Here is a 23,287-nt window from a genome sequence, read left to right as displayed (position 1 = left end):
AACCTCAGGGGAGGTCAGTGAAATTTGCCCTTTGTTTTGCTTTAAATTTTTGTGATTTATTGATTCGTCATCAAGAGTAATCGGAAAAATAAAAAATTATGATCGAAACTCATAATTTTTTGAATAAAGAAAAAAAATAGTTTTTTTTAACTTTTTTGTCTTTTTAAAAAATTACAATATGATTTTCGATCCAAAAAAAAAAAAATTTTGGTTCCTCTTAATGAAATGAATCAATAAGTCACAAAAATTTAATGCAAAATTAACGAATACCAAAAATATTTGAACAAAGACAAAAAAAAAAAAAAGTCATGTTGACTTATTAAGCCAAAATTGTCATCTTCTTCTTCTTGTTTTTTTTCATTTCTGCTTTTTATATTAGACTCAAGCCCTGTTTTGTTAAAATTCTTATTTTTTAAGTACTTATTTTAATTAACATGGCCTCACTGTTTAACACCCTAAGACTAGGGTTAGATTCACCGACAATTTCCTTGGAAGTTGCACTTCTATTTTATTAGGTTGAAAGTTGTGCTTAATCACTATGCAATTCTTGAAAGTGAAATGATTTTTACTCCTCTTTAATCATTCACACTTTCTTTTTTGTTTTTATTCACATGAATTACAATATTGTCATTAAATGTGCGAAAAAATGTATTGAATAAATAGTAATATAATAAATTCAAATAGATAAAGACAAAAAAAAAAATGTGAATTGTAAAAAGAAAAGTGTGGAAATCTAATGGCCGGATAAAACCTAAAGACTAGAAAGCAGGATAATTTTTAATAATGTTGGGAAAATTTCATTTTGCCTCCTAAACTTTCACCCAAATATTCCATAAGTAGTTATACTTCATTCTATTTCAATTAAATACATGTAGTCACAAAACCTCTTAAATTCAACACCTGCCATTAGATTTTGTCAATTTTGTAATGGAAATGGATGACATGGCACTATTTTGACATGAATTGACACTTATGACCACTTCATTTCCAAGAACCAAAACCCCCCCCCCCCCCCCCCCCCCCCCCCCCCCCACACACACACACACACACACACACGACATGGCACTATTTTGTGATATGAATTGACGCTTATGACCACTTCATTTCCAAGAAACAAACCACACACACACCCCCCCTCCCCCCTTTCATACATGCCCACCACACTTCTCTTGACCCTCATATCCTATATGTTTCATCCTCCCTCAAACACTCCCCCACTCTAATCCTCTTCAAACACCTAATTACAATTAAATCCCGAACCCAAGACCAAAAGATGAATTTGAAGAAGGAGAAGAGGAGAGAAAGAAGGGGTTTGGATTGGTGAAGTTTTAATTTATTCCAACAAACCCTTTCAATTTAATTTATGGTTTTTTATTTTGAAGAAAGAGAGAGAGAGAGAGAGAGAGAGAGAGAGAGAGAGTATGTGTGTGTGTGTGTGTGTGTGAGAGAGAGAGAGAGAGAGAGAGAGAGAGAGAGAGAGAGAGAAAAGAAGAAGAAGAAGAAGAAGAAGAGGGGTGTTTCTTGAAAATAAAGTCATGTAAAGGTCAAAATAGTGCCATGGCGATGAATGCTAGATGTAGAATTTAAGAGGTTTGTAAACTAGAGGGGTGTTTCCTGAAAATAAAGTCATGCAAGGGTCAAAATAGTGCCATGGCTTCAATTTCCGTTAGAAAATTGATGAAATTTTACGGCAGGCGTAGAATTTAAGGGGTTTGTAAACTACAGGTGTTTAATTGAAATAAAATGGAGTATAAGTGCTTATGAGACAATTGGCTGAAAGTTCAGGGGTAGAAATGAAAATTTTCCAATACTGTCCCAAAACATGATGATCTAAAATGGCTGGCGATTTTAGCAATCTTTGCTTAAGCAAGACAAGGCACAAGATAAACGAGTAAACAGAGGTTTATCAAACGGTCGCTCCTTATATTTCGGTTATGTTGAATTTGGATTTGGAAAGAGTCAAATACCCACGAAATGTAAGCTCTTATAATTTCGTTTTAATGCATTTTCTACCAAAAAAGAAGAAGAAGAGAAGGTTTATCAAACTGCCTGAATCACCAAATTAAATGTTCACCTATTATTAACTTTCATGTTTTCACCAGAGTCCTTAATTATCTAAAACAACGTCTCTTAGACTCTTATCAAGCTCTAGAACTCTAAAATAGAAAATTGATGTAACATATATTAAAGAGAGAATTTTGTAATTTATCTCATCTTTTCTTAACTTTTTGTACTTTAAGGAGAATATTTGAGGGATCTATCGTCCTTTTTAGAGATAGATTATTCTAACATCCACCCAAATGGTGTAGGATAATATGTAAAAAGTGCATTGATATCCGATGAATATATAGTGACATTTGTGAAAATGTATTAATATCTGTAAAATATGCATTGATATACGAACATGTTTGGAATTATGTGCATATTATACTCTAAATTTATTTTTGAGTTTCCAAAAATGGAGACTACATCTCCATTTTGGAGATCTAATCTATGAAAAGGACGATAGATCCCTTCAGCATTCTCCCATGAAGTACAAAAAATTAAGAGAAAAAAGGATAAATTATAAAATCTCCTCCAAATATATCACATCCATTCTTTATTAATTTTAGAGTTGCTCTAATGTATAATCCCACCGGCGACCTCCAAATAGTAATATTCTGGACCGAAATTTCAAATCTATTACGTCATTTCCTACATCATTGCCCCAAGGGGAAATATTAATTAAGGATAAAAAAACAATATCAAACACATGGAGCCATAATAAAAAACATCTTTCATCAAGTTCTCCCATGCAGTTGATGAACTTCGAATTTTATAGAATTTATTTGTCAACCCATTCAGCCTTATTAATAAACTCATTGATTTTTCTGAATTTTAATAAGCTGTTTTGTTCTGTTCATTAGTCAATGTTGACAAAATGACAAGAGATTTAAATTCAACTAATTTCTATTAAATTAAAGATTTAGAATATTGATTTGTTTTCTCACTTGATGTCTACACTTTGGATTATAGGTGCTTGGTTGTTGCTCCATTCAACCACTATATTTATAACACCACGCCATGTAACATAGGTGATTTGTTCTTCTCTCTCCCTAGTAGTGATCAAGGTTTGAGTTACACGAGGAGTAGGATTGGGATTTTAGGGCTATGAATAGTCTCTGAGTTTTCGGTTGACTTATATACTAACACCCTACTGATATATATCATCTAGCAAAAAAAAAAAAAACACTGTATTTAGAAGTTGTGAAAGGAGAAGAGAGGAGAAAATTAGGAAGAAAAAGTGAGAGAAACTATAGGAAGTCTACCCCCGCAAAAAAAAGTTAAAAGAAAGTACAACAGGAAAAAAAAAGGGTAAAAGAAGTAAGAAAGTCACTCTCATCATTTTACTTTTCCCTTTTCAAATTGTTTTTGAAGAAGACTTTTCAAATTAAGAATCAGACTTTTTTTTTTGATAGGCAAGAATCAAACATTGAGCAGAGATTATTCTGGTTGTTCTAATTTTTTTATCTCTTCCTTTTCCCAAGTTCAGTACAAATTCGTAGGATTAAAAATGCATACCACTTTCGTGTTTTAACTTGATCGAGATAAATGCCCATCATAATCGGATCCAAACTAGGGAAGTAGGCCTAGTCACTAGTGGTTGTGTAGCAGTACTAGGCACTATAGGGTTGCGGATTCAATTCTTATAGAGATGAAGTTTGATATCCGTTTGGATTGGTTTGGAAAAAGTTAGGGTAAAAGTAGGTTCTTCTCGGGGAAAAAAATAAAATTGATACTAATTCGTTCCAGCTGACCATTTTTTTTTTTGTTTGACAATAAATTTTGGATGGAGACTATAGCATTAGAAATAAATATATCTGCATCAATTGGGTGTAAATACTATCTATGGTACTTACTTTGGATTGTTTCTAAATATTTGTCTTCATCTATTTTGTCCAAAGTTATGGTTTAGAAAAATGATAATGTCAAGACTGTTTTTGTTGTTATCAAAACGCACCAAACTCTGGTGCACAAAAGACTTATACTATGTACAATATACAAGACTTTCATAGAGTTTTGACATCAACAAAAACAATTTAGGCATTATCACTGCCGTCTTGAAAGTTACTCCACGCGTTTGGAAATTTTAAACCAATCAAAAGTAAGACAAGACAACAAAATGTAAAATCTTTATAAAAGTTGTCGGGACGAGATATCTATACTAGACTTACTAGTACTAGGTTTTAGGGAAAATTATGTTTTTTGAGACTGGAATTTTGACAATTCCTAAATTTACACCTACAATTACGATTGTATCAACTTAAACCCTAAACTTATTAGGGGTCACAAAACAGACCCGCTTGTCGACCCACCCACCGCCTCATTATGTTCATCTAGCCAAACTGAAAAAGGTGCCATAATGTTAGTGTTTTGCCCTCCAAACTGCATTTGTTAGTAAGTGCCAAAATTTGCTTCATGCAAATTCGTCAAAATGAGAATTCGAACAAAATGAAGAACCTATGTTGAAGACTATCATTTTACGTTACCCTGCTTCATATTGAGACTTGTGCATATGTACACTAACATCACGACTATATTTTATCATTTCGACTTGCACTAAAACTTCACTGCCTTTTCATCTAATACTAGGTTAGAGCACAATTTCCATTAACACTAATCAGGTAGCCAATCTAGCTTGTCAAGAGATGGAGGGTCCGGGTCTTGTTCCCAACCTAGGTTGTCCATATGACCGTACTTCATCTAGAATTGGAGGCGGTGGAGGATTGGGGTTGATTCTTCTCCTTTCGAAGTGTAACGCCATCTTCCACACATGTTCGTCTGCAAAAAAAAAAAAAGTCAAACGTGTTACTACCCTGAAAATCGAGCCTAAACATTTGCTCATGCAAATGCGTCTTCATGTTTATGGGGCTGGCTTTATGCAATAGTTTGATGCAAGCAAATGAATTTATCATTTGATGCAATGAGCGTTTATATGGGGCTGGCTTTGTGCAATAGTTACATAAAATCAAGTAAATGACCTTATGGTTCAAGCCTAAAATCAATTCTTCAATAGTTTGATGCAACAATTCCCCTTTATCACAAAACAAAAGTCGAATACTTATGTATGCGCAACCGAAGACTGCAAATAATCAGAACCCCAGAACAAAAACGAAGATTGGAGTGGGAATTCATTCGTCGCTTGTGTAAATCTCTCTGTACGATTAAAAGTTGATGCAAATAAAAGGAACCATATTGTGATTGAATTTGGCGACTTCTCTGGAAAGCTATATTACCGAGTTAGTTTATACCTACTTTGCTCAAAACTAATACACCAGTAAATTTGGCTAGACAATAGAGAATATTAAGTCTATCACATATTTTCGTAATACTTAGAATTCTGATGGATAACAAATCGCGTACCCGTATTAGCAGAAACCAGTTGCATGACGAATAGGGTTATAATCAAGATCACTACCGTAGTAGAAACTTGTTTCCAAACCCAGGAAACCATCTTTGTGAAATACTAGCTTTCTTTCTCTTGCCCCGATAACTTATTTTTTCCTTTGCCCTGGCCGATACAGATATAAATAAGCAGAGTCGACAGGTTGATAAACTCTTTATTGTTAACGCCTGCTAAAGAAATCATTAATTAACTTATTTCTTCCTCTTGCTTAGACTCGTAAAGATATAAACAGATGGAGTCTCTTTTTTATTTTATTTTTTTTTGTCAAAATGGAGAAAGTTTACTAATCTAAAGGGCGGAAAACGCCTAAACATCAGAGAATACTGAACTCCATGGAAGCAGATAACACAAGTTGGACGAACAACTAGAGAGGGTTTTTTTTTTGCACAAACATGTGCAACCCAATTACACTCATGTTTAACAAAATTAAAATTACACGAAAAAAATGAAGCCTTAAGAGCTTGACAGTCTTGAATCATAACCGCAATATCCAAAGGAGTGGTCTTCAAAGACACATAGCTTTTAAAATTGCCTCAGCATCCGATTCGATTATTACCCTCGAATAATTTAGAGTAATACCTATACGCAATTTCAACAAATATTTAGTATAACATGATTAAAAAGATAAACACGCCTTCTGATGTTATTACAGGAATAATAAAAAATAGGAAAATTTATATAAATTGTCTTCTTAGTTTCACCTGAGTCTCATTTTCATCTTCTAAGTATCAATTGCAACTTTTTTGACCTTCAAGTTTGGTTTTCGTATCAAATTGGTTCAATTGATAACTTCTGTCAGCCAAAATGGATGGAAAAAATTAGACTGATAATAGTTTGGACGTTGCAGTTCATACCAAGTTGATCCAATTGATAACGTATGCCCTTAATCTAATTTTTTCCGTCCATTTTAGCTCACAGATGTTATCAAATGGACCAAATTGTTATGAAAACTAAACTTGAAGGTCAAAAAAGTTATAATTGATACTTGGAGGACGAAAATGAGACTCGGGTAAAATTAGGAGGACCATTTCTATAAATTTTCCTAAAAAAATATCATTTAATGCAATACCAGGGACCATTTGGAATAATTATTTCCATCATCATAAAAATCATCTTTTGTTCTAGGAGGTTCCGCGTGATGTTCTAGGAGGTTCCGCGTGGTACCTAGAAAAATCAAAATATGATAAACCTATAGGTTCAACGAGAAAAAAAGAAAAGCTAATTGGCTTATTTAGCCGAAAAGGCCATGGCCAACACAACCAAAATCTCCATCTCCCTCTCTCTCTTTAGAACCAAAAAGGCACAAGTGATAAGATAGGGTTTTTACTGCGGGGCGGGGGGACCTCACCTCTCCGCTCCTCCCCCGGCGATTTTCGTTCTTCCTTCACCATTTGGTCGGCAAAGGCAATAACGAGATGGTGGCGATGGCGGTTTTTGGCGGCGGTGCAAGCGTCCATGAATCTTAACAGTTGATCTCCTCTTGCTGTTTTTGGGAGCCAACACATAGAGCTTCGCGGTGGCTCGCAACTGGGGATTTTGGCTATCCGACAAGGTTGTGTAACACCCCGTTCCACATCGGAAGTCTACATGAATGATCTTGGGCATATAACAAACCTTGTGGGCTACCACTAGTATATTGTGCTTAAGCTTTTAGGCTATGTGGTGCGGCTTGTGGATCAAAATCAAGGTATTGGGCCAGTAGTCTGCTTGGAGCGTTACAGGTGGTATCAGAGCCATCCATGTATACGACCATGTGGGCCTTTGGAGTTTGGTTGGATTTGGTTGTTGGTTAATTTGGTTTGATTAGTATCGGTGATTATAATGCTCAACCCCTCGCGAGGGCGCGAGGCTATAAAGTTGGGGAACACCCCGTCCCACATCGGAAGTCTACATAGATGATCTTAGGCATATAACAAACTTTGTGGGCTACTACTAGTACCTTGTGCTTAAGTTTTTGGGCTATGTGGTGTGGCTTGTGGATCAAAATCAAGGTATTGGGCCAGTGGTCTGCTTGGGTGTTATAGGGAAACTAGCGCCTTAGACCTTTTTCCTAAGCCGATCCGGAGTAGGGTCACAGGGTATGTCACAAGTTTTTTCCCTATCCGTTGAGCACTAGAGTCACAGAGTATTTCACAAGTCTTTTCCCTAGCGGCCAAAGTCACCACGATATTTTACGGGTCTTTTCCTTGGACTTTCACAAATATAAACATATAGTCCATGGTCCCAACACATAAGAACAACAGCGAACCAGAGGCACCTACACCAGGATTATTCCCCGTGCCGTTGCAGAGTCACAATAATATTATGGAGTCAATGAATCGACGACAATAAAAGTAAGGACAATCGATCAATCACAAATATTCTCAATTAACCTTGTATGCCAAAGGGTATATCAATTGTCAATAATTATAAGAGCAACGAATAAGAATAATCATCATCGGATCATAACGAATAACGAATTGTCAATAATAGATTAGCTCAAGAGGATTTCGAAATAGGGGATCACATGCTTAACCACTCACCTCGATCGAACGGTAAATCGCCAAAATGCAATGCCCGAGTGCTCTACTAGGCTGAATAAAAAGAATTGATGGGTCTACCTACCACTTTGCCCAGGGTGAGGCTCTAATACCATTGACCCCATGGGAGGTTGCTGGGCCTGCGCAACGAGGACGTTGCATCCCTAAGGGGGTAGATTGTGACACTCCACTTTTCGATGGCCAGTGGTACTGCAGGATAGTAGGCTCCGTCCGGACAGGAGGGGCAAGTCATGGTTTATAAGGAAAGATCCCTCCTACTTGTACAAAGCCTTTTAAAGTCGTGAGGGTGGGCCAAAGCGCATATGAACTTCATAGTTAAGCGTGCTCATCCTGGGGTAGTCCATGGATGGGTGACCTACTGGGAAGTCTATGGGCTTTGGACGTCCAAAGCGGACAATATTGTACAAAGATGGAGCGGTCGTTACAGGTCAGATCTGATATTGTTGTCGATCCTTTGTCTCTTCCATTCTCCCTTCTATTTTTTTGACCCCCTGCCCGCATCGGTTGGTTTCTCCGTTCATGGTCGCAAAACAAGACGTGGATGCCTGTTCGGATCTCTGTTGGGTTTTCCAATCATGCCTAATGGCATGGGCTTCTACAGTTTGTTGTTTGCGATTGGCGTGGCTCTCGCCGTGGTCGATCGTTGTTGAACGACCCGGTACTCGCCTAACAGTAAGGGTAGCATCCGTGGCAGTTTTGGCATGTTTGGGTTCTGGTTTGGCTTCTTTGGAGGGGCGGCAAATGGTGGCTTGAAGGGTTTGACGGTGGCTGATTGGAGAGGTTGGTTTTACTGTTTGTTTGGGTGGCAACGAGGTTTTAGGTTTTGGATTTTCTCTAGGCTGGGCTTCAATGTAAGTTTCGGATTTTTAGGTCTTTTAGATGTTTGAGCTTTATCTGGGCACTGTAGGCCTTTAGGGATGTTATGAGGCCTTATCCCACTGTGATTTGGGTTCTCATGCCCTTAGATGTTTTTGAGCGCAATGCCCCCAGATGTGTAGGGCTTTGCCCTTTTTACCCTTCACTAAATATAATTTCACACTTTACTATCTTTTCATCACCCCATCCCACCTCCACCCTCTTCCGGCCGACGAAATTTCACTAATTTCACAAAAAGTTAGTGAAATTTACTACTTTCGAAACTTCACTATTTTCACAACTTTGGCTTCGAGCTCGTGAATTTCAATGGGTTTCAAAACATAACCACCGCCAAGCGAATTTCATTAGCTTCGAGCTCGTGAATTTCTTTTAACTTTCAACTTGTGAATTTCATTGGGTTTCAAAACACAACAAAACAGTGGAGCTCGTAAATTTCATTGCTTTGAGCTCGTGAATTTAACTGGATTTCATTAGCTTTGAGCTTGTGAAGTCCATGAACCTAGTTTCACTCACACAAATCATCAAAAACTTCAAGTGCACGACCAACAACCAAAACGACAATCTCAAGGCCAGAGAACATAACAATTACACTAGTTGATTAGATTTAGTTTCATCGCCGACGAACCACATCTAATTCCTCTGCCTCCTCCTCTGTCTCTCTTGGCCTTGAAACCACCGGTGTCAACATCTAGATCTACTTCGTCCAACGAAGAGAGGTTAAAACAGATCGAAGAAAGGTCGATCAGAGCGCGAAAAGTGCTGGATGTGAGAGAAAGGGAGAGGAAAGAAAGAACAATCGAAACAAATAGGGAACTAACCTTAAGACGGTGTAGTGGAGAACGAGTGAGAACGCGAGCCTATGGATGCGAGATAGGAGGCTAGCTCGACGGCGGCGGTTAGTTGCGAGCTTGACGGTGGTGAGAGAGAAGGCGAGCTTTACGGCAGCGGGGTGGTTTTTTTGTGGGCCGCGTGTTTCAGTTCTAGAGAACGAGGCTTTGTTGTTGGTCTGGTGTTCACGGGAATAAGGGCTTCTAAGTTGGACGGGCCCGTACTTTGGTCTCAATAAATGTAAGGCGTGCTTTTGCCGATACAAAAAACAAAAAACAACCAACACAGCCCCAAACCCGTTGCGTCTAGCCCGTGGTAGTGAAAGGCGAAAGTACGGGCCGGTCCAACTTAGAAGCCCTTGTTCCCGTGCACTTTTCTATCCTTTGAGGTAATTTGCTGCTCAAAATTTTTTCTAATCGCACTGAACTAGAAGAGAGAAAAATGGCTGACGAAGCAAACAGAGCGGTACCCAATTCTCTCTCCTTCTATACACGCATAATAAATGTCCATATAATTTCTTTTGCATCATTTGAGCTTGAGTTAACAACATTTGATTAGATCTCGTAATTTGTTGTACTGAATTTGTGAACAGGCGTTTCTGGAGATTCAAGCTCGCTTGATTGAAACTACTGGAAAGTTGAAGCAGGTGATTGTGTTCAACTATTCCTATAAAGGATTTTTTATTTTTTTTGTATAAAGAAGTGTGATTCTAGTTCTTAATGCTATAAATTTGCCGTTCGTGACTATATGAAGTGTCTAGAAAAATGGGCATTGCGTGGGTTGTACCAGAATGAGTACGCTGATTATGAACGAACCAAAATTTTGACTTTTGGTTCTGGAGTAGTTCGAAACTCTGAATTTTGATCAAAAGTAGAGGCCTGGAATAAAGATTTTATAGCTGTAAGTTCGAAACTTCGAATTTTGATCAAAAGTAGAGGCCTGGAAGAAGGCTGAGTATAATCAAACACAAGAAAAAGGGCTGCTTTTGGGGGACTGTGAACAGTAGACATGAATAGTAATTTTGTAAGAAGAAGGAGATGAAGGGTTGGAGAAGGATACGTCTAGACATCAAACCTAGAAAACTCAAGGCATCACACCTAGGGGTTCTTTAGCATCACACATCACACCAAAGAGATTATTGCATCACACAATCAAAGAGCTTGAAAGCTACTCAATTTTTCATCCATTCAATCATGATTTGCAAGGTTTACAATCTTATTTATACCAATTTCAATTTGACTCTAGAACTTCCCAACATAAATAACCTCCAACTAACTTTAGACTCCCAAAGACACATTGAACATAGACTCTTTTACTCATTAATGACATGGAAAAATTAAATGACTCTTTGATTGCATTAATGACATGGACAACCAAATGACTCCTTGATCAACTAATTGACTCTAAGGACTAGACTAGAAATTAAATAGACATTTTGACTTGACTAGAACCCAAAAGACACTCTAAGAATTGAGCCCATGTCTAGCCATATCCCAAGTGGACCCATGGGCAATCATTACCCTCCAAGACCAAATAATGGTTAAATTACCATAATGCCCCTGACTACCTTTTTTGGACCACATCATTCTCCCCTGGTTGGAGAAAACTTGTCCTCGAGTTTTAAAGTATTGGAGTATAAGACTCCATGAACTCCTCCATATTTGCAACCACATCTTGGTATGAAAAGCTTGAAGTCTAGACCAATCCTTTTTCGTTTCAAACAAAAAGGAAGACAATGAGGCTTTTGACTTCACATGTGGATCCTTGAACTTGTTTGGTATGAAGACACTGGTTGGCCCCATCTCTCTTGTGGTGACATTACTTTCATGTAATTTGACATTGACCTCTTTTTTAATTACATCAACGGTTGGTGCACCTTATGACTTCCCTTGGTTGCTTGAATTCACCCGATTAACCAAGTGAAACTCAATGGGAAATTCTTTTGGCACTGTACTAGTGGATTCTGGCTGCAACTTATGCATCTGTAAAGGCATATCGGATTCTGGCCGGCAATGGTTTCCTTCATTTCTCCAGCAACCAGCTCCATCACTTTCTCCACTTCCCGTTCAACTCTATGCAAAAGTTCATTAAAATGCCCCTTAGATTCCATCTCGTAAAGCTCCCGCAACTGATTAATCGTCATTCAGGGTATGTTAAGATCAAAACTAGCAGTGGAATCTTTCACATCTTCAGGTACTTCAGCGCAATGCGCATCCGATTCTTTGCTTTCTACTTCATCGGTTCATCCTCTTGAAGAGAAATATTTGGTTTTAAGCTCTGCGTGCTCCCTTTTAAGCTCTGCATGCTCCCTTGGATTCATGAGATAATCTGGAAGATTAGGCAATTGTGAACCTGGAATGAGATCTATTGCATGCTGGATATTGCGCATGGGAGGTAATTCATTTGGGAGCTCTTTAGGTGCAACATCAGAAAAAACGGGACAGCAACTCAGCCACTTCTGATGGTAATACAGAGGCTGATGCAGCAGCTGATTCTGATACTTCTTTTACCACCACGGCATAAATAACTCCCAGTTCCATACTCTCGGCTTGAAAACACTTCTTGGTGAGAATGTGGAGAGATTTAGGCTTATTTTCAGCAACATCCTTTGGCTTCTTTTCCTTGTATTTTTCGATTTCAGCTGTATTCATTGGCTTCAAAACAATCTCCTTGTTCTTGAATGAGAAAGCATATGTGTTCTCTTTCCCACAATGCCACACATCTCTATCATAAAGCCATGGTCTCCCAAGAAGGATATGTGTGGCATTCATGGGAATTACGTCACACCAGATAGAATCACTATAAGAACCATAAGAGAAAGAAACTAGACAGCGCACCGGAATGGAAGTGTTGTCTATCCAAGCTACCTTATACGGATGAGGATGTGGTTGAACAGGAAGCTTAAGACGCTTCACTGTGGCTGTGGATACAACATTCATGCAATTCCCACCATCAATGATAAGCTTTCAGGCTTGGTTTCCACAGTGAACTAGCATCTGAAAAATAGAAGTACTCTTCCTTTCTTTCTTTTCAACTTTAGGCGCTGTAAGGATACGGCTAACAATAGAGATCAATGAATTGTCCACCTCCTATTCTGCTAAGTCATCTGTATTTAGCACCCCAACGTCAAAGGAATCATCATTATTTTGTTGGTCAAATTCAGCTTCTTGCTCCATTCCCATGTATGTGTAAGTTCCTCTTCGGACATTGATATGCCATGTGAACAGTTTCACCACACTTAAAGCACCTGTTGTCTTTTCCTCCCCCTTTGTTTTCTGCGTAGTTTTTGCCTTTTGGATCAGCCGTATTGACAGAAGTTTGCTTAGAAACACTGGGCCAGAAATGACTTGCATCATTGTACCCTTTAGTTGCACTTTCCCCAACTTGAGACCAACCTTTTTAGGAATCGGTTATTTCGAGCTCTTTGATTGTGTGATGCAATCATCTCTTTGGTGTGATGCGAAAGAGCCCCTAGGTGTGATGACTCTTTGATCAACTAATGGACTCTGACTGCATTAATGACATGGAAAACCAAATGAGTCCTTTGTCAACTAATTGACTCTAAAAACTTTGACTAGAAATTAAATAGACTTTCCATCGGCTTGTATAGTTTGTCTTTGATAGGGTTCCTTTATCAGGCTGGGGTGGCTAGTGGTTAGATGGTTGGCCCCTCGTGTTCCCACCCTTTGTGGCGGTGAGTTGCGCACAAGTCTATTTCTAGCTTTGCGGTTTTTTATCGCTGCTCCTGGGTCACCTATGCTTATTGTTTCCTTCGGTGATGGTTTGCTGTAGGTTCCCTTTCTCTGTTCTAGGATGGATTTGCTGTAATTAGCCTATTTTGGCTGTTAATGAAATAGTTTTTTGATTAAAAAAAAAAAAAAACTTTACTAGAACCCAAAAGACACTCTAAGACTTGAGCCCATGTCTAGCCGTATCCCAAGTGGACCCATGGGCAATCATTACCCTCCAAGACCAAATAATGGTTAAATTACTAGAATGCCCATAGCCACCTTTTCTGGACCGCATCAAGTAAGCCCTTGTTCGGTTGTGGGTTTGGAAAAAATTTTCCAAATCCAAATCCACTAATTACCTATATTTTCAATCATTACTTTCATTTCTCTCTCCACTCATTACCCATATATCCAATCATTAATCTCATTTCTCTCTTTATATCTCTCCACTCATTACCCCTATCCCCAATTATTATCCTATTTTCTCTCCTCACTCATTATCCAAAAACCAAACCCAAAAATTTTCAAAACCCACAACCGAACAAGGCAAAGAGAGGAGGATTTTAAAATGAGCTATTCTACCTTAAAAGAAGTGTTACGTTGATAGGATCTCCAACATCTACTATCCGATGATATGTGTGTCACTCATACGAATCATGACTTACCACTTCAACTTTAGTAATAAGATATAATAATAGGTAACTAAAATTTTCAAAAACGATACCGAAGCACACATTTAAAACTTAGATAATTACCTCAAGGACGAATGACCTTAAATCCTTTATATCTTGTGGGGCCATCAGACAATAGCTTAATGATGTCAGCTCCGAAAGCATGCCAAGACCACATATCCTCATCCAAATTCTGGCACAAGTAATGACTGTTGGGAAGTACGTCAGGAAACATCCCCAATATATAATTCAACTCCTCTCTAGGCGGCTTTTCCCTTTCTTGATCTCACATGTACATATGTTGTCCGTAGGTAGTGCGCCACACCATTAAGTTTATAAGTGAATTGTACTTGAACATCATCATTGTAGATGAGGAAGTGGTAGATTGTTTGGTTTTTGTCAGATTCACCATAATCATGATCTAGTGGAAGTCGGGTTATCCAATTTCTTATATCAGTGCCGTTGTTAGCGTCGTTTAAAGGCACAATGTCATGGAATGCATACTTTTGCCTATTGATGATCTCATTAATTTGATGGATTATATCACATAGTTGAGACTTTCCAAGAAAAATGTGGAAAAAATAATTATAGAATGCAATCCGCTTATATTGATATAGTGAAATATAACTCTCATGATAAGGTGAGCAGATGGGTTTTTCGGCCAGGTGCACTGGTGCAATGTGTTAGGAGGTGGATACCCTGCAATGATTTCACTTACCATGGTAAGAACTTCATTGAGGTCGGATAGAATGCCTTCACTGTAGGAGGATCGTTATTTGGGACGTAATTCTCACATGGAGGAAAACACACTAATAGAGGTGCATCTTTATACTCAAATTTTGTCCAGATGAGAATTCCTCGCAAGTTTCCACAATAGTTGTTATTCTCGTGCAAAGAACCCATCCTTCTTGTTATAGCTCCAAAAACTTGGAGAAACACCTTCCTCATTACGAGATGGGTGGCAATGGAGTCATTATAGGAATGAGGACGGTATTTCTCCAAGTTTTTGGAGCTATAACAAGAAGGATGGATTCTTTTCCTGTATAATGATCATCCTATAGTGAAAGGCATTCTATCCGACCTCCATGAAGTTCGTACCATGGTAAGCAAAATCATTGCGAAGTATCCACGTCCTAATACCCTGCACCAGTGGAAGCACTTGGCCGGAAAACCAATCTACTCACATTATTACGAGGATTATATTTCACTATATCAAGCTAAGCGGATTGCGTTCTATAATTATTCTTCCCATTTTTCTTGGAAAGTCTCAACTATGTGTCTGATCCATCAAATTAACGAGATCAGCAAAAGTATGCATTCCATGACATTGTGTCTTTACACGACGCTAACAATGTCATTAATAAGAGGAAATTGATAACCCGGCATCCACTAGATCATGATTTTGGTGAATCTGATGAAAACCGATCAATCTATCGCTTCCTCATCTACAATGATGACGGTCAAGTACAATTTAGTTATAAACTTAATGGTGCAACGCACTACATACGGGCAACATATGTATACGTGAGATCGAAAAAAGGAAAAGCCGCCTGAAGAGGTGTTGAATGATATATTGAGGATGTTTCCTGATGCACTTCCCAACATTCATTACTTGCCGTGCCAGAATTTGGATGAGGATACGTGGTCTCAACATGATTTCAGAGTTCATTATGCTCTTGTTTGATGGCCCCTCAAGATATAAAGGATTTAAGGTCATTTGTCCTTAAGGTAATTATTTAAGTTTTAAATGTGAGCTTCGGTATCGTTTTTGAAGATTTTAGCTGCCTATTATTATATATTATTATTGAAGTCAAAGTGATTAGTCCTGATTTGTATGAGTCACACATATCATCGGGTAGTAGATGTTGGAGAAGACCTTTTGTACCATCCTATCAACCTAACACTTCTCTTAAAGGTAGAGTAGCTCAATTTAAAATCCTCATCTCTTTGTTATTACTTCTGGTTCTGTACTCTCTCATTTCTTGTGATTAATTTGTGCCTCTTAATTTGAAGGATCCAAAACTTCTTCAAAAGATTGTTACAAAAGCCTTTTCAAGAATTGTACTAGAGTTTAGTAATTGCTTGTTGCTACTTAATGCTTTTCTTTTATGCCAACAAACACGTCATTTTCACTTGGTACATGCATGGTCAATTCAATGGGAGAAGATACGTGGTTATTATTCACAGCCTCTTCATGTGGCATTTCCAACATGAAATTGGTTGTTCTAGAGTAATTTCATATGGTTGGAAGTTATGGCCTTATGGATGGGATGGTTATAAGGCCCAAGCTTAAATTTGGCAAATGTTGGATGAAATAGGGCCAACTTGGGATCTTGGCTAGACATGGGCTGGTTTTTCCATGTCATTAATGCAATGAAAGAGTCCATTAGTTGATCGTAGAGATTTGGTTTTTCCATGTCATTAATTCAGCCTAAGAGTCTATGTTCAATGCGTCTTTGGGAGTCTAAAGTTAGTTTAAGGTTATTTATTTTGGGAAGTTCTAGAGTCAAGTTGAAATGGGTATAAATAAGATTGTAAGCCTTATGGAACATCATGATTGAATGAATGAAACTTTAGCTTTAAGCTTTTATGATTGTGTGATGTTAAAGAGGCCTTAGGTGTGATGCCTTTGGTAACCTAGGTGTGATGCCTAGATCTATCTTCTCTAACCCTTTCTCTCCTCCTTACAAAATACTATTCACGTACACCGTCCACAGCCTCAAAACAGCCCGTTCCTCTTGTGTTTGATTATACTTAGCCTTATTTCAATCTTGTCCTACATCACGGTGTCACATTGACCGATACTCCCGATACTTGTTTCTCGTGACTGCGACCGTTACGCCGACCGATATCGTGATTGAAAACCATGGTTCTACCCAAAACCGTGTAATAGTGACCTTTTATTCTCTTTCAGTTATTTCTTAAACACTTTCTTGTCTCTAGGCCAATTTTGATCAGTCTTCTCTTCTTCTTCTCAATCGAGACTGCCCCTATATCCTTCCCATTTCCAAATCTTTTGTACAAAATCATAACCTCTTACAGTGGAAGTCTAAATAATGATTGATCTCTGGTGGCACCCGCTTCTGTCTTCTTGCATATGTTTCCCTTGATTTGTCCGAGAAGGATTAGAACATTACAAAGCGTTAACAAGATTCTATGAGAGTTTGTGCACCCATAGTGTGGTTGTGTTATAGGACGAGCGCTGAGCAAGTGGGAAAACCTGGTTAACATATAAGGTTTACACGTATACATATGTTTCTCTATATTCAGTGTACTTGAAGATAGCTAAATAAGTGTCTCTGCCTATGTTTTTCAGTATGCCCTATATACATGCTTATATTCGTGTGCACATATAGTTATAAATGTATCTTGAAATTTATATTCATACCTCTTAGTTTGGATTGTCCGATTTTATGTTGCTATTAGTAGTAGTAGATTGATTTGAAGTTGCTCTTTTGTGGAACTTAAGTCTCGTTTTTAAGTTCTACCATTTTCTTTTGCAAATGCCATGGCTTTGCTCGTGTTGGAGATTGAGGCCCTTAATACCTCCAGGTTTGGAGTCACCAAGACTCAATAGTTGGTAAATGGGTCGTTCCCTTCCTGGTCATCAGAATTCAAAGTAGAATACTTGTGTTGTTAAGGAGCTAAAATTATCCGGAACTGGCTATTATTATTCTGTGTGTTTTTCCCATTGGTACTTGTAAGTGGAATCCCCATTTGTACAAGACTGTTGGTTAAAGATACCATACTATGTTAATACTTGAAACAATGTTGTTCATTTTTGTTTTATGAGGAATTAGGGTTGTTTGCTCTGGTCAACTTAGAGTTACATTGAGGGTATTATTCGCCAGAAAGCGCTACATGAAATGGTGACTGCACTGCCAGAATTTTCCTGTCCATACTAAATTTTGAGGATTCACACCTTTTTTGTCGATTCTTTGCCTAAGACTAGTACTTGGGAGTTGGGACATAAAATGTTTAGATTTGGCTTTCCCATAATCCGTACCCTTGCTTTTTGAATATCAACTATGGTGTCTACTTCCTTGAGTAGAAGGTTAAAGGCTTATGTTTAAGGTGAGGAAAACCTTACAACATCTCATGTTACCTGTATGCGAATTGTTTGAACTTAGGTTTGTATATGCAAGTTGTGTAAGATAACTATTAGAATGCGTGTCTTTCATTTGACTATTAGTATCAGAGCATCTATTAGTATTTTTGTTTGTTAAGAATGTATAAATTTAGAGAATGAATGTGTGTTGTAGTGGTGTAGTTAAGATGTATGGTAGAGTGGGTTAAAAGAGAATATATATATATATATATATATATATATATATATATATATATATATATATTATGTATGGAAATGGGCCCACTCCTCTTCTCTCTCTCCTCTCATCCCTCCCTTTCTCTCTCTCCCCCTCTGGCGCAGAACAGCCTTTGCTTTGTTCTCTCTCCTCCTCTCTCTCTCTTGTTCGCTTCACGTAAAGCTACAGTTAACATCCGACTTAGCTTGGACCCAACTGTAGCCATAGTTTAATTGCACCACTAGAGCTCAAAAACACAAAAAAATGTTTGTTAACTGTTTTTTGTCAGAAAAATCTGAGCCTAATGATAAGCTAAAGTCACCCACTAGAGATGCCCTTAGAATGCAAGTTTTGAATAAAGATGTGCAAATTCCATATCAATTTGCATTTGCTTTCTATAGAAAATTACTGGATTAGGACTACTAGATTAATCATATGTGGGTTTTGTGTTGTACATATCCTTAGGTGTCTTGCTTTGTTTCATGGCTTGGTTTGGTTATGTTCAAAAGATAAGAATTATCCTTGAGGTTTTTAAACTGAGATGTGGAATCCGTGACATTCAGGTTCAGAACCAGGTGAGAAACAAAGAAGGAGATAGGAAGCGCGCTTATTTAACCTTGGAGGAGCTGCAACAGTTGTCTGATGATACCAATACATATAAATCTATAGGTATGGAAGCAGAACCACGCCCTAACTTAGAGTTGCTTGCTTGTCTTTTCACAAGTGTGTCCACAGTAACAACCTTTTTTCAAACAGAGAAAAAGTAGCTTCTTCTCAGTTCGGTTTAATGGCCCATCCATTGTCCTCAACAATTGTCAATTACTCTACTATTCCTGGATGCTGATTTACTGAATGCCATATTTGATGTCGACATCCTTATTTTGCAGGGAGAACGTGAGTTCCGGACAACCTATATAAAGATTAATAAACTGCTACTAATCCTGATTCATGATTTGCTGGGACTTGATATCATAAACAACAATGAGTTTGTTTGTTCTCACAGTAACTTCCTTTTAATTTCTGTTATTACATAACATTTCCTCTCCATTTAATATTGGCCAGGTTTGTGTTAGAACCCAAATCAGTTTTAATGGAGGAACAAGAGCAAAAGCTCAAGGATAGTGAGACAGCAATTGCTTCCTTACAGGTGTCTTCTTTTGTTCCTTTGGTTAACTTACTTACTCATGTCTTTACTATATTGTTAAGTAAAATCGAAGTTATGAATGCCGGTTCTGCCCATGTGTACTTTGTAGAGGTTTTTATATGTAATTCGAGTGCATTCCACAATCTGAATTACACAAAGGTTTACTATGTTGTCCCCGTCTAAAAGAAGAACTCTTTGATATTTGTCTTTATATGTTGTTTATCCATGCTCTAGATTACATGAAATCCGCCATCTTTTTCCCTCATTAATGTAAATGGATTTCAATGGTGGATTGTGGGATAAAGGTAATCATTCTGTTTGCTGTTCTTTATTTTTGGTATGGGCCAAATTAGATGGGTGACAAGTAGATGGGTTATAGAGTCCTCAATCTGTTGTGTGGACTTTTTTTTTGTGCGAGGCCAACTTGGATGGGTAATAAGTTAATGCACTAAAGAAGCCCTGGTATGTTGATTACGTGTGAACATTTTCTCACTTGTTCTCTAAAAGGGTTTCGTCTGTCAGTCGATGGACTCATGAACAAAATATGACTTTCAGTATTGGTACAGGTGTGTCGCTGACTCAATATCATTTCAAAAGTCATACTGACTTTGCCATTAAAAATATCAAATTTCTTCTTTCTTCCATCTTTATCTTAAATGCAAGTGTGTATGTGAGAACTTATAAATTATGCATGCCAGCACTGTGGGCAACAATAGATTGTTTTACTTCTGCACAGACATAGGAAGAGACTTGTGCATATGTGAAACTGTGTTTTTTTCCTGGTGTGTGGGTGGCTTTGTTACACGGACGTGGGTACATGAATCGGATACAGGTGTATATCCAAGGGTTGGGCACGTCAAGCCTCAAAATGGAGGATTTGTGGATATGTATCCAAATTTGGATGCAGATACGGGAATACGCTACCAAATTTTCAAAAATATTACTAATTTATTTATGTATGTACAAGAAAACACTTGATTTTCAAGTGGCAAACAAAAATAGACTTGTTCCCTTAATGTTTTTTAAAGGAAATATGACCCAATCCCAGTACATAGCCCAAATTCATAATAAATGGATAGATGAAATCTAGACAACATTGTAGGCCCAGATTCGTAGCCTAATCTAATAAAGAGGCCCAAATAAACCGATCACTTTTCTATTGGATAAATAAGCCCAAGGAGCCCAAATACAGATTGATCACTTTTATTTAGTAAAGAAGCCCAATAAATACAAACCTATCACCACTTCTTTTTCCTCTTCTTCTTGGCGGATCTATTGCTGTTCTTTCGGATCTTCTCCAAGACTGCAACAGTTCTTTCTCCTCAGCTGCTGCTGCTGCTTCCTCAGGCATGTCCAAATGGAACTAGGCAGATCCGACACAGATCCTGCGCCCACACCAGCATCCATGTTGCGTTGTGTCGACACGGGTACTTCCCAAAAAATGAGGGATCCATGTATCATAGGTGGTTGGGTTTGGGAGATGGGGAGAAGGGTGGTTGATGATTAGTTGTTGCTGATTGTTTTGTACAATATCCTGTAGTTCCAAATAATAACTAGAAACTGGATGTCCCTTGAATTCCTCGACTTTTGGAGGTATTTTGTGGTAAAACTTTCTGAGAGCAACCACTTTGTGCTTATATTGCCAAAGGTTTGTTCTGTCTCCGGTCCTCGCAGTCCATACCCCCATTGATTGGGAATTTTACATGGGTAGTTCTATTGTTGTAAACTGGATGCCCTGAGGAGGTGTGATCTTTGTCAAGTTTGGCTTGACCAATTAGTGCAGGCTTAGTTTGTTGATTCATAGGCATCTCTATCCATAAATATTTCAGTAACTACAACGTGACCTCGAATGCCTGAGGGTGGCAGTTTGTAAAGCTTAAGGGTGTGTTTCTGGAACTTGTGGAAAGAAAGAGAATTGAAGGGGAAGTAATTGGGAAAGAATTGCAATAGAAGTTTCTTTTTATTGGTTTTTCAATTAAAGAGAAAGGGAAAGAAAAGAGAAGTACGACTTTTCTTTGTTTTGTTTTAAGTAGAAGATAGAAAATTAATGGAGAGGAAAAGAGGAAAGAAAATTGAGTGAAAGTGTGAAGAAACATAACCGTGATGATTCTCAAAGTAGGAATGAAAGATGAACAGAAGGAAAGTGTGACAAAATAATGTTTTTTTTTCTTTTTCTATCTTCTCTCTTTCTTTCCCTTGCCTACAAACACCCCCTAAATCTCACATAAAATGCAACTGCCCTAAGCACCGAGCTGTCTGGTGCAATATGTGGTGCACACTAAACCTCTGCCTTGAATGTGTCAAAGCCAATTTGGCATTGTCTGAACTTGAACTTGGATCATGAGTTAGTGTAAAAAACAAATGGTTTAATATCTTCCTGTAAATAAGCTACTTTTTGTTTTCGGCAATGTACAGAACTCAAAAGAGTACTTAGAGAAACAGATTGCAGAAGTGGAGAACAACCTGAAGGAGTTATTACAGCAAGATCCCGGTCTTGCTCGCCAGATAATGTCTATGTCTGTAATGTAGTAAGCTTACTTTCTGTAAGTTTACGTATCTCTTTCTTAATATATACATGTAATACAAGATTCCTTGTTGGTTGTTCTACACATATTAAGTTGTCCTGTTGACTGCCCTTCGAATTGTTGCCCCTCAGTTTAGCAACTCGTTTTTACTTCATGTTAAGGGGGTTATGTTTTTACTACATTTCTCCGAACACGGGAGTTTTCTCTATCTTTATCAGGTTACTTGAAGATCGAATGTTGATGTTTAGCCTTTGTTACCCAAAATCGATGTTGACCATTCAGAACTTGAATTCTTTTGGGAGTCGGTTTCTTCCAGCAGTCTCCATCCTAGCTCAGACAAGAAAGTAGAGATTTAGCCCAGTTGGCTGGTTGGACGTAGAAGGTGAGAATGGTTTTGGTATGTTTCTCGTTCCGAAATGGGAACGTGGTACATCACATGCCCTAATTTATGGTTCGTTAGGAGTAAGCTTCTACATATTCCAATAAGTATATGCTTGTTTCAATAGGTAATTATTTGATGAAATAGAGTATTAGGTTTCTAATTATGCATTGTTTTGACATTTTGCCTCATTGAAATTCCACTCTCTAGATTTGTAGTTCTAGCAGGAAAAGTGTCAACATAAATCGGAAGAACTCCGGGATTGCTTTTGATAGAAAAAATCACTTGGAACCTACGGGGACCGTATTCTGAATTGTGCGTGACAAAGGTTGGGATAATGATTTTAGGAGTCCAATTTTACTTAGACTGGTAAGCTAGCATAGTGTAAGAGTCTTTTTTAGTAATCTTAGACCACAGATTAATGGTTTAAGGTGCTCTACTAAAACATAGCTTCATTTTGTTGATGCAAACAGATCTTTTCAGAATAATCTCTCTCTCTCTCTCTCTCTCTCTGTGTGTTGTCTATCTATGTGTGTGTTTTCTGTTGCTTTTCCTGTGAATCTTGTGATGAATGGGGTCAGTTCATTGTGGTGGGAACTGGTAAGAGTGGGATGTAGACTTTCTCCATTGAAAATTCTGTATGGATCCAGGGCCGGCTCTAAGTTTTTCAGGGCCAATGTGAACTTTTTTAAATGGGCCCTTTATATATAAATCAAAACTAATATTTAAAAGATTAAAAATACTTTAAAAGAAAACACTAGTACAAGTATTCAGCACCATAATGGCAAAAAGTTGGATAATCATTTCATTACTTCAAAAATATATTACTCAGATGTTAGTACT

At 37.9% G+C, this 23,287-nt stretch overlaps 1 protein-coding gene across 2 annotated transcripts; it reads left to right on the top strand.

The window, feature by feature from the left end:
- Positions 1-10,014: 10,014 nt before the first annotated feature.
- LOC131306047 (prefoldin subunit 1) lies at positions 10,015-22,300 on the top strand. 2 transcript variants are annotated; one of them, XM_058332443.1, is made up of 7 exons: positions 10,015-10,155; positions 10,283-10,336; positions 18,960-19,065; positions 19,284-19,290; positions 19,459-19,543; positions 21,956-22,077; positions 22,108-22,300. In XM_058332443.1, the coding sequence occupies exons 1-6, from the start codon at positions 10,132-10,134 to the stop codon at positions 22,067-22,069; spliced, it is 390 nt and encodes a 129-aa protein (XP_058188426.1). In that variant the 5' UTR covers positions 10,015-10,131; the 3' UTR covers positions 22,070-22,077; positions 22,108-22,300. The 2 variants fall into 2 exon arrangements, with proteins under 2 accessions (XP_058188426.1, XP_058188425.1); XM_058332442.1 differs by having other exon boundaries at positions 10,030-10,155; positions 21,956-22,300.
- The last annotated feature ends 987 nt before the right edge of the window (positions 22,301-23,287 follow it).

This window comes from Rhododendron vialii, chromosome 1a (assembly GCF_030253575.1).
Source record: "Rhododendron vialii isolate Sample 1 chromosome 1a, ASM3025357v1".
NCBI classification, from domain to species: Eukaryota; Viridiplantae; Streptophyta; class Magnoliopsida; order Ericales; family Ericaceae; genus Rhododendron; species Rhododendron vialii.
The sequence above is the reverse complement of the archived record's forward strand: the minus strand, read 5'-3'. Positions and strand labels throughout refer to the sequence as shown.